The sequence below is a fragment of the Macrotis lagotis genome, chromosome 1 (genome assembly GCF_037893015.1).
Source record: "Macrotis lagotis isolate mMagLag1 chromosome 1, bilby.v1.9.chrom.fasta, whole genome shotgun sequence".
In the NCBI taxonomy this organism is placed as follows: domain Eukaryota; kingdom Metazoa; phylum Chordata; class Mammalia; order Peramelemorphia; family Peramelidae; genus Macrotis; species Macrotis lagotis.
In genome coordinates this window covers 158044381-158062898 of record NC_133658.1, presented here as the reverse complement: position 1 = coordinate 158062898, position 18518 = coordinate 158044381, and the positions used below count along the sequence as shown (strand labels likewise).

At 38.6% G+C, this 18518-nt stretch overlaps 1 protein-coding gene across 1 annotated transcript; it reads left to right on the top strand.

Annotated features, from left to right (window-relative positions):
• The first annotated feature begins 17802 nt into the window (after positions 1-17802).
• Positions 17803-18287, top strand: LOC141514540 (small ribosomal subunit protein uS12-like). The gene has a single exon (XM_074225457.1). It carries the CDS (start codon positions 17810-17812, stop codon positions 18239-18241), a length of 432 nt encoding a protein of 143 aa, XP_074081558.1. The 5' UTR covers positions 17803-17809; the 3' UTR covers positions 18242-18287.
• Positions 18288-18518: the final 231 nt, after the last annotated feature.

Genomic DNA, 18518 nt, shown 5'->3' with positions numbered 1-18518 from the left:
GTTTTTTGCTTGTTTGTTTTTTTGTCCTTCATTCCTTTTTTTTTTTTTTTTTAGATTTTGCAAGGCAATGGGGTTAAGTGGCTTGTCCAAGGCCACACAGCTAGGTAATCAAGTGTCTGAGACTGGATTTGAACTCAGGTACTCCTGACTCCAAGGCCAGTGCTCTATCCACTGTGCAACCTAGCCACCCCTTGTCCTTCATTCCGGCAGAGGACCATGACATCAGAGAGGTGACACCATGACAAGCATGTGAATTGAATTTGAGTGGGGTGGGGCGGTGCTGTGCTAAGTCACCAGCCTCACTTTCTCCTCCAGAGCCATCTGGGGCCAGTAGTCAGATTTGAATCAGGAGGACTAGAGATGGCCCTGGATGTGAGGCAATCAGGCTTAAGTGACTTGCCCGAGGTCACACAGTAGTAAGATATCAGAGGCTGGATTCCAACTCCCTCCCTCCAGACTCCAAGGCCAGTGTTCAATCCACTGTGCCACTTACTATATTTCCCTAAAAATTAGACTAGGTTTTATATTAATTTTTTGCTCTAAAAGATGCATTAGGACTTATTTTAGGAGATGTCTTTTTTAATGTACAAAAATCTACATTTATACATGCACAAAAATTTACATTTACTATAAATACAGTCATGTCACCTTCTTCTGGAACATGGTCATAACTCTTCAAACCCTAAATTCTGGCCTGAATTTCTTGTGACTCCATTTCCTGTAGAACCATTGGATCTTTCATGGAATCAGAAATTCAAGGAAAAAATGAGCTATCTAGTCTATCTACCTCATTTTACAGAAAAGGAAAAGGAAGAACAAAGAGGACAGATGACTTACACAGTCATATAGCTAGGCAACTGAGCATTTACATATTAACAAATTAAGCTTTCAAAGAAACTTGAAACCAGGTGCTCTTTTTCCAAATCCACTATTTCTAAGAGTGAACTTTGAAAAATTAAATGATAGTTTCACACAGTATGAGCATGTCTGTGTTCATTGCCTACAAGTAATACTTTTGTGAATTATTCAGATTTCAGATCTGTAAGACTTGATGTTTTGATTGAATGTGAAAGAAAATGATTGACCTGCTGAGTTGCTACAAGACGGGAGGAGGTGATCTCCTCTGACCCTAGCCTTGGCGAATCCTTGTGATGCCTACAAGCCTTATCTAGTCACTTCTTTACACACATAATCTCCACCCTCAGTTCCACTCCCGAGGAGAGATTTTTCTCTGTCCTTGAATAGATGGGAAAATAATTGGGAGGGCACCACTTGCCCTCCTTCAGATCACCAAAAGTTTTGTTTTGGGGATTTTTGTTTGTTTTTAACTCCTAAGGGACAAGGTGGTGATAGAGATTTGATCTACTTTGGAAAGATTGTGCAAGTAAGAGATAATAGCAGTAAAATTTTCTCTCATTTATCTTAGAAATACCCAGTTGTCAGTAGAGGGAGAAAAAATACATGCAAAAATTTGTATCTGATACTTTAAACAAAACCCAAATCATTTTGTTGTTCTGCCATTTTTAGCCCCATCCAACTCTTCATGCTGGAACCCTGTATGGGTTTTTTTTGGGCAAAGAAATTTGATGGTTTACCATTTCCTTCTCCAGTTCATTTTACAAATGAAGGAACTGGTGTTAATAGAGTTAACATTAAATGACTTGCCCTGGGTCACACATTAGTTAAGTTTCTGAAGTCAAATTTGAACCAAGAGAGAAGCTTCTTAGGGCAGCTAGATAGATGGCCCAACAGATAGAAATGTGAAGTCAGGAGGACCTGAGTTCAAAACCAACTTTAGACATTTGGTACTTACTAGCTGTATGACCTTGGGCAAGTCACTTATCCCACAAAAAAAAAAAACAAAGCGGAGTCTTCCTCACTCTAGGTCCAACACTTTATCCACTTCACCACTTCAATTCCCACTCTAGAAGAAGGGACTAGGTATTTATGAAGCACCCACTGTGTCTCTGCTCTTGTGCTAAGCACTTTACAAACATCATCTCATTTGTCTTCAAAACAACCCTGGAAGGGAAGCATTACTAAGATTCCCATTTTTGCCTTTGAGGAAACAATTAATGTGTTTTACTTAGAGTTATGCAACTAGGAAGTGTTTGGGTGAAATTTGAACTTAGGTGTTCCTGACTCCAGACCCAGTGCTCTATCTATTGCATTACCTAACTACCCTTAAGCACTGTGGGGAACCGTGCTGAATAGTCAGCTATTTCCCCACCCCCACCCCAGCTCTTTCCTTCTGAAAGACAATCATTAGGTCGATGAGGGTCTTTGCGGCTTTGATACAATGATTTGGAGCAATAACCTGAGAGCACGCAACATTATCATCTTTCCTACCTCCTACCTCTGAGTTGGGGGAAAATACTACCCTTCTAAATGAGCAACATTTCCAAGTTCTATTATCTCCCTCTATTCCCCCAAAAGGGAAGGAATCAAAACAGAAAAGCCCTTTTCTGCACCAGCAGTCACAAATTTGTGGTGTATAACCAATAAATTATGCCTCTTTGTCCTTTTGCTCTCTCCCCTGCTACTGTATTATCTATTACCCTTTATATTAAAAATTACTTTTATTATATATATATATATATGAACTTTTACTATATATATTCAATATTTATATTACACATAGAAGTTAGAGAAACTGGTCTGATTGGAAGAGATAAAAAAATATATTCAACCACGCTAGACAAGAGGTTGCAAAGTAATGATTTCTCCTCAGAAGATTACAAATCTTTTTAGTCATTCTGCAGTTTTATTTATTAAGGACAGCTAGATGACTAGGCTGGAGTCAGAAAGATTCATCATCATGAGTTCAAATTCAACTTCAAACATTTACATTTATATTTCAACTTCAGATATTTACCCCCTGGGGGGTCACTTATAAACCCTGTTTGCCCCAGTTTTCTCATCTGTAATATGATGATCTGGAGAAGGAAATAGCATAGCACTCTAGTATTTTTTGCCAAGAAGACCACATGGAATAACAAAGAGTCAAACAGAACCAAAAAATGACTGAAAAGAAGTCATATTTATTAGTTAACTATAGGTACATTTACAGGAGAGATGAGACCCCCAAAATCCCCTAGAAAAGGCAAAGCATTCCCCTCCACATCTTTATCCTGTGATGGTTTGTGCCTACCCCAGGGATAAAAGGGAAAATTAACCTGTCTCCACCTTTTTCTCTTTGAGGCATCTTTCTCCCAGAATTCTCTGTGACATTCTTCCCAGTAGTTCTAGTTCCAACATATTAAGGGCTGATAGATTGCTAGGGGCATCTCCATGGCAACACTAGTCTATATTTGAGCTACCCACTTCATAAGTTTAATGTGAGGATCAAATGTGATTTATACATACTTTTTACATGATAAATGATTTATATCATCATTTATACATATGGTAACTTATTTATATAAGTCTTGCCACCAGAAAAACCCTCTATATATGAAAAGAAGTATATAAAAGTTACCATTATAAGTAGACAAGATTTCCTCTGAAGTTGTTTCCAATTCTAAATCTGTGGCCCATGATCCTATAATTTTCTTTCTTGAAATAAAAAACCAAATATCTTTTGATGTTGTTGAGTCCTTTCAGTTGTGTCTGATGCTTTGGGACCCCATTTGGGGTTTTCTTAGCAAATGCCATTTCCTTCTCCAGCTCACTTTTCAAATGAGAAAGCTGAAGCAAGCAGGGTTAAGTGACTTGTCCAGGGACACACAGTCAGGAAGTGTCAGAGGATTTCATGGATTTGAAGCCATGAAGATGAACCTTTCTGATCCCAAGTCCTACGCCAGTCACCTGTCACCTGTAAAACATCTTTTAGAATGTCAATTGCCCATAGGTACCACTAGATGTCACGAGTGCTCTATTCACATATTGAGAAAAAGCTCGAAAAAGATTAGGTGTGTCCTAGGAAAGCTAGTCTAACTTCATTTTAATCTGTCCAAGGTCACAAAGTCAGTGGCAGGGCTAGAATCCAAATTTTCTGATTTCCATGACATACGCTATATATGAGGTTACTGATCTAAGTAATCAAAAGTGATAGAATAATTGCTTTGAACTAGACAGAGAATTTTTTTCAATTTCATGCAAAGGTTGTTTTCAACATTCATCCATTTGCAAGTTTATGAGTTCCAACATTTTCCTGCCTCCCACCCCTTGAAGGCGAAAAAATCTGGTAAAAGTGGTCCATGTACAATCATGTTTAACATATTTCCATATTAGTCATTTTGTGATAGAGGATTTAGAACTAAGGTGGGTGGGGAACCATTAAAAAAAATAAAAGTTTTTAAAACTGAAAATAATATGCTTTGCTCTGCATTTAGAATACATAGTTTCTTCTCCGGCTATGCATAGATGGCATCATCCATAGCAGGTCCATCATAGTTGATCATTTTATAATGTTATCGATGTGAACAATGTTTTCTTGGTTCTGCTCACTTCATTCAGCATCAGTTCATGCAAGTCTTTCCAAATTTTTCTAAAGTTTAGATGTTCATGATTTCTTACAGAAAGATAGTACTCTATAATGTTCCTGTAGTATAACTTGCTCTGCCATTCCACAATTGATGAACATCCTCTCAGTTTCCAATTCTTTGCCACTACAAAAAGAGCTGCAATAAATATTTTTGTACCTATGGGTCTTTTCCCATTTTTTGAGATCTCTTTGGGACACAGACAGAGGAGTGATATTGGGATGTAGATCTAGTGCTGGTATTTCACATGAGAATCATTAAAGAAAAAAGAAGACATTCTTACTTTGCACATGAGTAAAATTCCACTGAGAAAAAGAGAGGATTTGGATTGATGGTCAAGGTTTTAGACTCAAGAGAAGTAGGTGAAGTTTGTCTCCCCATTAGACTGTAAGTTTTTTGGGAGCAAAGACATGAAGTCCAAAGCTTGCTACATGGGAAACATTAAATAACAATTCTTGAAGGACTGATTGTCATGTCACTTCCCAAGTCACGATTGGAATACTCTGTCCTTCCTCATCCCCTCAATCTCTCATACTTTATCTACCTAAGTGCCTCACTTTCACTCCCTACCTCTCTCTGCCCAATCCAGGCAATATATATTGCAATCCAGGATTTTCATGAAATATTCCTTGCTTATCATTCCAAACCTTCCAAAGAAACCCCAAATGAGAACCCTTGGAAAAGGGAGCAGCAATTCTGTTAAGTGCCAGTCACTGTATTAATTGCTGAAGAAACAATTAAAAGTAAAAAAGAAAGGCAATCCCTGAATTCAGGAGCTTACATTCTAAGAGAGAGGAAGCAAGCATAAGAGAAGGTATAGGGTGGGGTGAGACCTGTTGAGAATGAAGGATAAACACCACTGGACAAAGGTGGCTCCAGAGGAGAAAGTGAGTCTGGTGACTTTGCATGGGTATGTCATGGCATCACCCCCTGAGGTCATAGTCTTCTTTGAGAAGGAAGGACAAGCAACAACAACAGCTGTGTGACCCTGGGCAAATCCCTTAACCCTTTACTGTCTCAGTTTACTCATCTGTAAAATGAGCTGGAGAAGAAAATGGCAAAGCACTCCAGTATCTTTGCCAAGAAAACCTCAAATAGGGACACAAAGAGTCATATGTGACTGAAATGACTGAACAACAATTGTGCCAGGCACCATATACAAAACTATAAAGACAAAAACAAATTGTCCTCGTCTCAAGCAGCTGACATGGGGGAAGGGAGTCTATAGCATGTTCACAAACAACTGAATTTCAAATTCCCGTTGAATCATTTCAGCAGGGAGGGAATTCTACCAACTGACGAAGAAGGTTCTTCTATAGGAGAGGGCATTTGAGCTAAGCCTTGAGGTGAACTAGGAATTCTGAGAAGATGTCAGGAGAGAGAATATTCTAGGAACAGATGATTGAAAAATCATTTGGGGTTTAGGGGAGAGGTGAAAAGGAAGGTACTAGAACAAAGAAGGCTTCAATAGAGACAAAAACCATCATCTGTCAGAGATGTCCAGGGTGTGCTGAGACCTTGTGAGCTTTGAAAGGATAGAAAAGTCAATAGATGTCATAACTTGGTCTTTTCTGCCTCTTATAGCCACTCATCTAAGAGTAGGAAAGAATGAAAAAGAGCAAAATAGAAAATTAACAGTATTGTGTCTACAAGTCCTCCTCCCTGCTCAGAAGCTTTCCTCAATTGTCACTGTAAAAGAGGTCCATATTTGTCCCGTTTTTGTACTTTTGTGAGTTCATTGGATTAGCAAACAATTCAAAGTCACAGAAATCGCAAGCATGGTCTGAAGTGGAAAGCAAGGCTCTTCATAACACATGTCTGGAAACTGGCTTCCCCAGCATCCGTGTGTGTTGCCATCAGTATGAGTGGATTTCCCATGGTCTAGGAACAGGGCTCCTTTTGGGCAATGTTCCCTGTTACAAAGATAACAAATACAAAGATCTTGACAAGTTTTCAAAGTCTATATCAACTTCTATTGCTCCTTCTCCATTGTTTGAAAACCAGGAGGTCTTTAGACACATGGTCTTAGAGAGTTACCTAAAGCTCAAAGTTATTGATTTGTTCATGATCACAAGTTGTTGAAGGTCAAAGATAGGTCATTAGTAACCCAGATCCTGTTACTATATTACTTATATAACTATAAAACTATTTTACTTACACTACCCTGTTCCTTAACCGTTACACTAACCATTATATATATATAGACTATCCTGCCTCTTAACCATTATATACATACAATGTGTATATATATACAAGTATATTAAACACATATACACACATATATTTTATGTACATATATTCACACATATACATACATACAGATAGATAGATAGATAGATAGATAGATAGATAGATAGATAGTCCATGGGGGAGGGAGAGAAGGCATACCTGTGATTTCCCTAGTGCTGGGATCCTTCAGTGTGGAAACTACTTCTGCTGATGCAGATCAGCACCTGAAACTCTATCTAGATTCTAGAGGATTAAAGAGTTCTTTGGGTCACTGAGAGACTGAGTGATTTGACTATGCTCATAGCCCAGTATTTATCAGAGGTAGTACTTACCATGAGGTTTAAAATAAAAATACCTAGGTTTTGCTGCCCCCTAGGAGAACATTCTCTCTACTATTTCATAAGAAAACATACAAACATATATACATGTACATCTATGTATAACACTATATAGCCCCCCCACATAAAATGATCACCTTTCTACCTACATACAAACAATTTCTAAGAATTGAGTCTTGGGGCACTAGGTGGCACAGTGGATAAAGCACCAGCCTGGGGGGTCAGGAGTACCTGGGTTCAAATCTGGTCTCAGACACTTAATAATTACCTAGCTGTGTGGCCTCGGGCAAGCCACTTATCCCCATTGCCTTGCAAAAACAAAACAAAACAAAACAAAAAAAACAAACAAAAAACCTGAAAGCCAATGAAACAGGAAATGGGGAAAGTTGGGTTTTTTCCCTTTCTTGACTCCCAGGTCCTGAATCTCACATAACATGCTTACAAATTCATTCATGGTGATCATTCCCTAATAGTAGGTCAGTCAATAAACATTTAAGTGAGATATGTGCCAGATAGTATACTAAGCTCTGAGGATATAAGAAAGAAAGCTAAAAGACCAGACTCAATTCTTTTTTTTTTAGGTTTTTTTTTTTTTTGCAAGTCAAATGGGGTTAAGTGGCTTGCCCGAGGCCACACAGCTAGGTAATTATTAAGTGTCTGAGGTCAGATTTGAACCCAGGTACTCCTGACTCCAGGGCTGGTACTCTATCCACTGTGCCACCTAGCTGCTCCCACCTCTTACCATTTCAACAGAGTCCAAAACATTTTGTTGTTCTGTCATTTTCAACTCTGTCCAACTCTTTTTTTTCTGTCCAACTCTTCATGTTGGAACCTCTCTTTGGCAAAATGGCAATTTGCCATTTTCTTCTCCAGCTCATTTTACAGCTGAGGAAACTGAGGCTAACAGGGTTAAGGTGAAATGACTTGGCTAGGTCCAAATTTTAACTTAAAAATGAGTCTTTATAGTAACCTATAGTTTGACAAATCCAAAGACATTAGTTTCTGGAAAAAGAACTCACTATTTGACAAAACCTGCTGGGGAAACTAGAAAATAGTAAGCCGTAAACTAGGCATAGATATACATCTCACACCCTATATCAAAATAAGATCAAAATGGGTCCAGAATTTAGACATAAAGAGTGATACTATAGACCGATTAAAAGAAACAAGAAGTGCTCTACCTGTCAGATCTTATGGAAACACAAAATGGATGATTTTGACTATATTAAATTAAGAAGGTTTTGCACTAATAAAACCAATGTAGCCAAGATTAGAAGGATAATAGACAGTTGTGAAACAATTTTCACAGCCAGTGTTTCTGATAAAGGACTTATTTCTAAAATAGAGAAATGAGTCAAATTTATAAGATTACAAGTCAGTCCCCAAAAGGCAGTTTTCAGCTGAAGAAATTAAATCTGTATTTAGTAATATAAAAAAATGCTCCAGATAGATTAGAGAAATACAAATTAAAACAACTATGAGTACCACCTCACACCTATCAGATTGACTAAGATGACAAAAAAGGAAAATGATCAAAGTTGGAGAGGATATGGAAAAATTGGGAAATTAATGCACTGTTGGTGGAGTTGTGAGCTGATCCAGTCATCCTGGAGAGCAATCTGGAACTGTGTCCAAAGAGTAATAAAATACCCTTTGACACAACAATACCAGTACTAGGTCTATATCCAAAAGAAATCATAAAAAAACAGGAAAAATCTCACATGTTCAAAAATATTTAAATGTCTTTTTTGAAGTGGAAAAGAGGAAATTGAGGGGATGACCATCAATTGGGGAATAGCTGGACAAGTTATGGTATGTGAATGTTATGGTGCACTACTGTTCTATAAGAAATCATTAGTGGCCAGACTTTAGAAAAACATGATAAGAATTACGTGAATTAATGCTGAGAGAAGGGAGCAGAATCAAGAGAACATTGTACACATTAACAACATTGTGAGATGATAAACTATGATGTATGCAGCTTCTCTCAACAGTTCAGAGATCCTGAGACACCTGCTATGGACAATGTTATCCACACCCAGAGAATAAAAACCATGGAATCTGAATGCAAACTTTTTTAAAACTTCCTTTATGGCTTTCCTTCCTTTCTCATGTTTTTTCCCCTTTCCCCTTAATTCTAATTCCTCTTTCAGAAAAAAACTAATACATAAATATATTAATTACAAATGTCCATATACAATTTTTACCAGATTGTTCGCCTCTATGGAGGAGAAGGGAAGGAAGGGAGAATGGTAAAAAATGTGGAACTCAAATTTGCATATGGATGAATATTGAAAAACTACCATTGCATGTAATTGGAAAAATAAAATTTCAATTAAAAAAAAGAAAGCTGAGTCTTTTGCACTCTAGACCCAGCACATTATCCACTGTACCACCTCACTTTCCATTCTAGATGAAGCTACTAAGTATTTATGAATCACCTACAAGCCTTCCTGACTCCAGTCCCAATGCTCTATTTATTGCACTATCTGGCTACCTTTAAACACCATGAGGGACAGTGCTGAATGGCCAGTTATTCTCCTACCCCACTTTCCTTCAGAAAGCCAATCATTAATTTCCAAATTACAGCAATTTGGACTGATGAGGATCTTTTGTTACTCTGACACAATGATTTGGTGGGGATAACCTGAGAGCTCTCAAATTACCTTTTCTACCTCTTACCTCTGAGTTGGAGAAAAATACCATCCTTCTAAAAGAGCAACATTTCCAAGTTCTATTATCTCCTTTTTCCCAAAAAAGAGAAGAAATAAAAACAGAAAAACCCTTTTCTGTTCCTGCAATGTGGTGTATAACCAACAAATTATACCTCTTTGTCCTTTTGCTCTCTCCTCTGCTATTGTATTATCTATTATAAAAGATATATTATATAAAACAAACAATAGCCATGAACTCTTACTATATAATCAATACTTACATGACACATAGAAGTTAGAGAAACTGCTCTGACTGGAAGAAATAAAAAATATATTCAACCATGCTAGACAGGAGGTGGTAGAGTAATGATTTCACCCCAGGAGAACACAAGTTTTTTTGGTCATTCTCCAGTTGTATTTATTAAGGATTACTAGATGGTTTGGTGATTAGGGTGCCTGACCTAGAGTCAGAAAGACTCATCTTCATAAATTCAAATTTGACATCAGACATTTACCAATTGTGTGACCTTGGGAGAGTAAAGTAACCCCATATGCCCCAGTTTTCTCATTGTAAAATGATATGGAGAAGGAAATAGCTAAGCAGTCCAGGATTTTTGCCAAGAAAACCACAAATAGGGTCATGAAGAGTCAAATGGAACTGAAAATGACCAAATAAAAAGTCTTATTTGTTAGTTAGCTATAGGTTTATTTACAGATCAACAACAACAACAACAACAAAAATTCCCTAGAAAAGGCAAAACTTCCCCTCCACAGCTTTATCCTATGATGTTTTGTGTCTATCCTTAGGGGTAAGAGGGAAGATTAACCTGCTTCTACATTCTTCTCTTTGAGACATTTATTCCCAGAATTCTCTGTGCCACTCTTCCCAGCAGTTCCAATTCAAACTTAAGGATTGAGAGATGCTAGGGGCATCTCCATGGCAAGACTAGTCTATATTTGAGCTATTCATGTCATCAGTTTATTGTGAGGATCAGATGCAATTTATATTTATTTATTAATTAATTAATTTACTTATTTATATGATAAATGATTAATTTATTTTTTATTTCTTTTGATAAATGATCTATAAGATCACATATATATCATATATGATTACTCATACCTATAACTCTTTGTATCCATAAAGTTTACAAAACTATATACAAATATAATTTTGCAAACTTTATGGATGCAATGCATATCTATATCTATAACATATATGTGTATATAAATGTATATATATATATATATACAATGATTTTTGTAAACTCTAAGGATGCAATATATATAATATATAAAGAGTTTTGTAAACTTTATGGATGCAAAGAAGAATATAAATGAGTTATCATGATTTGAAATATACTAGATAGTCTCTGAAGTTCTTACTAGTGCTAAATCTGTAGTCCTATGTTATTTTGATGTTCTTGCTTGGGACAAAAAAACAAACTCAGTTGCTGCTCAGTTGTTTCAGTTTTGATTGACTCTTGTGACCTCATTTGGGATTTTCTTAGTAAATAAATCATTTCCTTCTCTAGCTCTCTTTTCTCATTTGAGGCATATAGAGTTAAAAAGACTTGCTCAGGGTCACACACAGTCATTAAGTATCTGGGGCTGGATTTGAACCCACAAAGATGAACCTTTCTGATTCCAAGCCCAGTGCCTCAACCACTGGGTCACCTAGTGGCATCTTTTACAATGTCAATTGCCCATAGGCATCATTAGATGACGCCTGTGTTCCATTCACATATTCGGAAAGCAATCAGAAAAGACTGGGAGTGCCCTGGAAAATCTAGTCTGACTTCATTTTGTTTTATCCAAGGTCATACAGTTAGTGACAGTGCTAGAATCCAGATCTTTTGATTCCCATGTCATATATTATAATATGAGGTGTGCCTGAGTTACTAATCAAAAGTGAAAGAATAATTGCCTTGAACGTCTGAAAATCTTTTTTTTTCTCCAATTATATCTAAAGGTAGTTTTCAACATTCACCCATTTTCAGGTTTATAAGTTTCACAATTTTTCTACCACTCTCCTTCCCTCACCCCTCTGCATGGAATTGAACAATCTGGTAAAAGTTATATAAGTAAAATAGTATTTAATATATTTTTCATATTAGTCATGATGTAAAAGAAGAATTAGAACTAAGGAGGAAAAAAAACCATGAGAAAGAAAGAAAAACATAAAAGAAGCTTTAAAAAGTGAACATAATTCGCTTTGCCCTGCATTTTTTCCCCCTCTGGATATGGATGGCATTTTTCATAGCAGATCTCTCAGGACTGTCCTTGATCACTGAACTGCTAAGATGACTTGCTTCCATCATAGTTGATCATCTCATAATGTTAACTGTTAATATGTACAATGTTGTCATGTTTCCATTTACTTCACTCAGCATCAGTTCATGTAAGTCTTCCCAGACTTTTCCAAAATCCTGTCACTCATGATTTCTTATAGATTGATAGTACTCTATCACATTCATTTAGCACAATTTGTTCAACCATTCCTCAATTGATGGGCATGCCCTCAATGTCTAATTCTTTTACCACTACAAAAAGAGCTGCTATAAATATTTTTGTACATGTGGGACTTTTCCCAGCTTTTATGATTTCTTTAAGATACAGCCCGAGTAGTGATATCGAGATATAGATCAAGTGGTGGTATTTCACGTGAGAACCAATAAAGAAAAAGACCATATTATTTGCACATGAGTAAAGTTCCACTGAGGAAAAAAGGAGATTTTCCTGATGGTCAAGGTTTTGGTCTCAGGAGAAGTAGGTGGACTTTGTCTCCCCATTTGAGAGCAAAGACTGTTTTTTTTTTTGCTTATTTTTGTATCTTCTGCACTTAGTTCAATACCTGCACCATAGAAAACAATAAATAAGTGACTCTTGATGGATTGATTGTTTCTGCAGTTCCCAAGCCATCATTTGGGAGTCCTCTGACCTACCTCAGCCCACTCCAACTTCTCACCCCAAATCTGTCCAGGAGCCTCACTTTAGCTCCTTACCTCTCCATGTCTAATCCAGGAAGAATTTATTGCAGTCTAGCATTTTCATAAGACATTCCTTGCTTGTCATTCAAACCCTCCATGGAAACCATCTTGTAAAAGGGAGAAACCAAATTTCTATATCCTATTAAGTGTGTGTGTGTTGTTTCTTCACTGAGCCATTTCTTTTTTTTCAATTTTTTTTTTTTTAGTTTTTGCAAGGCAAATGGAGTTAAGTGGCTTGCCCAAGGCCACACAGCTAGGTAATTATTAAGTGTTTGAGGTCAGATTTCAACCCAGGTACTCCTGACTCCAAGGCCAGTGCTTTATCCACTGTGCCACCTAGCTGCCCCTTTTCAATTTTTCTTTTCTTTTTTTTTTTTAAGTATTACAGTTCTCCCCCTTTTTATTTGATTATTTTTTCACAACATGATTAATTTGGATATATGTTTAATTTATTTTTTATTCTCATTTTATACAAATGTTTTTTTACATTAATAAAATATTCTTGTTTACAAGTAAGCAAAATACCCCTCCTCCCCCATGAATATAGATAGACTTGATTGGGTGAAAAAAGTAAAGGGGAGAGAAAAAAATTAAAATTTAAAAAAAAATAGTAATAATTGTAGGTATGGCCAGGTGGCGCAATGGATGAAGCACCAGCCCTGGAGCCACTAGCACCCGAGTCCATATCCAGCCTCATAAACCCAACAATTACCCAGCCATGTGACATGCAAGCCACCTGATCCCCACTGCCCTGCAAAAAACAAAAAAAGAAAAAAAAAGACCCAAAATAAAATAAAATAGTAATAATAATAGGGGTGGCTGGGTGTTAGACAGAGCATTGGCCCTTGAGCCAGGAGCACCTGGGTCCAAATCCGGCCTCAGACACCCAAAAATCACCCTGCTATGTGGCCCCAGGCAGGCCATCCAGCCCCACTTGCCCTGCACCCTCCCCCAAATAATAATAACAAAAAATGTGCTTGAGTCTTTGTTCCAACACCAACAACTCTGTCATGGGTGGATTTCATTCTTTATGATAAGTCCATCACAAAAGTTACTTCCATATTTTTCCACTGTTGCCATTGCTGATCGCAACTCCCTCCTTTCTTATTTCTCCACTACCATGTACTCTATTTTCTCTCTCCTTTCACTATGACTCTGCTGTAGGGTTGTTGACTGGCTCAGCAGACAGATCCCTGGTCCTGGGGCCAAGAAGCCCTGAGCCCCCATACCACCCCTTAGGCCCACCCTATGGTCCTGGGCAGGCCTTCCAATCCCAGCCCCTTGCAAGAAGTAAGAAAGAAAATGTGTTATATCTGACTACTCTCCCACCATGGTCCATCCTCTCCTCCTTTATTCACATCCCCACCCCTTCCCCCTGCTCCCCACTCCTTCTTACTCCAGATTTCTATACCCCATTGAGTATATTTGCTGTTTCCTCTCCTAGCCATCTCTGATGAGAGCAAAGGTTCCCTCATTCCCCCTTGCCTCCCCCCTTCCATATCATTGCAATAGCTCATTGTAATAAAAAAAAATCTTATTATGTGAAATATCTTGGACTATTCCCCCTCTCCTTTTTCTTTCTCCCATTCCATTTCCCTTTTTTTCTATTGACTCCATTTTTATACCATATTTTATCTTCGAATTCAGCTTTCTCCTGTGCTTCAACTGTAAAAGCTCCCTCTACCTGCTCTATTAACTGAGAAGGTTCATATGAATAGTATCAGTATCATTTTTCTATACAGTTCATCCTCATTAAGTCCCTCATATTTTCCCCCTCTCCTCCAATCTCCATGCTTCACCTGAGTCCTGTATCTGAAGATCAAACCTTCTGTTCAGCTCTGGCCATTCCAAAAGGAACATTTGAAATTCCCCTGGTTCATTGAAAGTCCATCTTTTTCCCTGGAAGAGGACATTCAGCCTTGCTGGGTAGTTCATTCTTGGCTGCATTCTAAGCTCTTTTGCCTTCCGATATATTGTATTCCAAGCCCTACGAGCTTCCCATGTAGTTGCTGCTAAGTCCTGTGTGATCCTGACTGCAGCTCCACGATATTTGAACTGTGTCCTTCTGGCTGCTTGTAATATTTTCTCTTGACTTGGGAGTTCTGGAACTTGGCTATAATATTCCTAGGGGTTGGTTTTTTGGGATCTCTTTCTCTGGGGGATCGGTGGATTCCTCTCCATTTCTATTTTGCCCTCTGCTTCTAGAATATCAGGGCAATTTTCCTGTAGTAATTCTTTGAAAATGATGTCAAGGCTCTTTTCCTGATCATGACTTTCAGGTATTCCAATAATTTTTAAATTATCTTTCCTAAGTCTGTTTTCCATATCAGTTGTTTTTTCAATGAGATTTTTCACATTTTCTTCTAATTTTTCATTTTTTTGGTTTTGAAGTATTGATTCCTGATTTCTGGTAAATTCATCAATCTCCCTGAATTCTATTCTTTGTCTGAAGGATTTGTTCTCCTCAGAGTTTTCTTATCTCTTTTTCCATCTGGCCAATTTTACTTTTTAAAGCATTCTTCGCCTTAATAACTTTTTGAACTGTTTTATCCATTTGACCTAAGCTGGTTTTTAGCATGCTATTTTCTTCAGCATTTTTTTGGATTTCCTTGACTAAGATGCTGACTTCATTTTCATGTTTTTCCTGCATCTCTCTCCTTTCTTTTCTCAGTTTTTCTTCCAACTCCCTCATTTGATTTTCAAAGTCTTTTTTGAGCTCTGTCATAGCCTGAGCCCAATTTCTGTTTTTCTTGGAGTCTTTAGATGCAGGAGCTTGTGCTTCCTCATCTTCAGACTGAGGATTTTGATCCTTCTTGGGCTCATTTGCAAAATATTTCTCAATAGTCTTCCTTTTGTTTCTCTGCTTGCTCATTTTCCCAGCCTGGGCCTGGTTTGGGGGTGCTTCCTGAGCTTTTGGGACACTCCCACAAGGGTCTCAGTGTGTGAGGCTCTGTCCTCCCTCCTGGTCTGTGAATGACCATAAGCGCCCCCCTCTGCCACGGGGCTGAGGTGGGGGGGCCCTGCTGTTCTATGGGGGGGCCTAGACTGCGATCAGGATCTGAATGTGGTCAGAGCCCCAGAGTCCTGTTCCAGGGGCAGAGGACTGAGCTTGCAGTTTCTCTTCACTCCCCTCCCTCAGCACAATGGGCTCATGCCCTGGGGGCTCCTGCTTATGGGCTCTGCCTGCTTCTGTTTCTGGCTCTGGGCTGCAGAAAGACGAAGCTGCTCCCTGTGTGCCCCGAGGGCTGGGTTCCACGTGCTCACTCTGGCAGAGGTCCCCCACTGTTCCCCCACTTTGTGCCTGGTGCTCCCCAGGGTGCAACTCAGGAGACTCCCTCGCTGCTGTGAGCCCCAGCTCCCAGCGCCCTGGGGCTGCCTCTGGGAGGCTGAAGTTCTTTCACTCTGGTGAGCCACCCCTCTGGCAGGCTGCCTCTCCGATCCCAGGGAGCAGAGCCTTTCTGCTCTTTTCCAGGTTACCTTGAGTAGGAGAACTGCCTCACTGGGTCCCTTTGTGGGTTCTGTCTCTCAAAAGTTTAGTTAGAGTCCTTAGCTGATGAGTTTTATCAGAGAGTTCCTAAGATCCCTTCTTGTCGCCATCTTGGCTCCGCCCCCTCCCTTTTCAATTTTTCAATGAAAGATTTTATTTATTTTGAGTTTTACAAATTTACCTCTATTCTTGCTTCCCTCCCCCCACCACCCCCCACAAAAGGCAGTCTGTTAGTCTTTACATTGTTTCCATGGTATGCACTGATCTAAGTTGAATGTGATGAAAGAGAAATCATATCCTTAAGGAAGAAAAATGAAGTATAAGAGATAGCAAATTTCCATGATAAGATAACAGATTTATTTTTTCTAAATTGAAGGTAATAGTCTTTGGTCTTTGTTCAAACTCCACAATTCTTTCTCTGGATACAGATGGTAGTCTCCATTGTAGATAGCCCATAATTGTCCCTGATTGTTGCAATAATGGAATGAGCAAGTTTATCAAGGTTGATCATCGCCCCCATGTTGCTGTTAGGGTGTACAATGTTTTTCTGGTTCTGCTCATGTTGCTCAGCATCAGTTCACGCAAATCCTTCCATGCTTCCCTGAACTCCCATCCCTCCTGGTTTATTTTTCTTTTTTTTTATTACTATGACTTTATTTATACATTACTAAAAATATTCTTGTTTAAGAGTAAACATAATACCCCCCCACAAAAATATAGAACCTCATGAGAAATAAAGTAAAAGAAAGAGAAAAAAAAATGTGTTTCTGTCTGTGTTCTGATACCATCAGCTCTGTCTCAGGTGGATCACATTCTTTGTCATTAGTCCATCACAGAAGTTACTTCCAAATTTTTCCACAGTTGCTGTTGCTGATTGTAATTCCCTCCATGCATTCCTCCCACTACCATAAATTATATTTTCTCTCTCCTTTCACTCTGTCCCTCTTTTAAAATATTCTGTAGGGTAGCTGAGTGGCACAGCGGACAGAGCAGCAGCCCTGGGAACAAGAGGCCCCAAGCCCACATACCAGAAACCCAGCAACCACCTGGCCCAGTGGTCCCAGACAGACCAACCAATCCCAGCATCTTGCAAAAAGTAAAAAAGAAAATGTGTTATATCTGACTATTGTCTCCTATGATCTACCCTATTCTCTATCACCCACATCACCCCCCTTCCCCCTGTCCTCCTTCTCTCCTTTTTACTCTAGATGTGTATAACCTATTGAGTGTGTATGCTGAGCCATTTCTGATGAGAGTGAAGGTTCCCTCATTACCCCTTGCCTTACCTCTTCCATATCATTGCAAAAGTTCATTGCAAAAAAATATCATTTATATGAGATATCTTAGCCTATTCCACCTCTCCTTTCTCTTACTCCCATTACATTTCCCTTTTAGCCAGTGACTCCATTTTTTTTTAGGTTTTTGCAAGGCAAATGGAGTTAAGTGGCTTGCCCAAGGCCACACAGCTAGGTAATTATTAAGTGTCTGAGACCGGATTTGAACCCAGGTACTCCTGACTCCAAGGCTGGTGCTTTATCCACTACACCACCTAGCTGCCCTGTGACTCCATTTTTTTACAATATATTATATCTTCACTTTCTGTTCTCTCGGCCTGGACGGCGGCAGCATGGGTAAGTGCCATGGTCTTTGTACTGCTAGGAAGCTCTGCAGCCACAGGAGAGATCAAAAGTGGCATGACAAACAATATAAGAAAGCATATTTGGGCACTGCCTTGAAGGCCAACCTATTTGGAGGAGCATCTCATGCCAAAGGAAATGTCTTGGAAAAAGTTGGTATAGAAGCCAAACAGCCCAATTCTGCCATCAGGAAGTGTGTGAGAGTCCAGTTGATTAAGAATGGCAAAAAAATCACTGCCTTTGTTCCCAATGATGGTTGCTTGAATTTTATTGAGGAAAATGATGAAGTTTTGGTTGCTGGATTTGGTCGAAAAGGCCATGCTGTTGGTGATATTCCTGGAGTCTGCTTCAAGGTTGTAAAAGTTGCAAATGTTTCTCTTCTGGCCTTGTACAAAGGCAAGAAAGAAAGACCAAGATCATAAAAATTGTATGATGTCTCTGTCATAGTAAAAAAACTTTCATGTAACAAAAAAATATATATTATATCTTCAAATTCAGCTTTCTCCTGTGCTTCATCAATAAAATCTCCTTCAACCTGTTCCATTAAATGAGAAGGTTCATATGAATATTACCAGTATCATTTTTCTATGCAGGAACACATGCAGTTTATCATCATTAAGTCCCTCATAATTTACCCTTCTCCTCCACTCTCTATGGTTCACCTGAGTCCTGTACTTGAAAGTCAAACTTTCTGTTCAG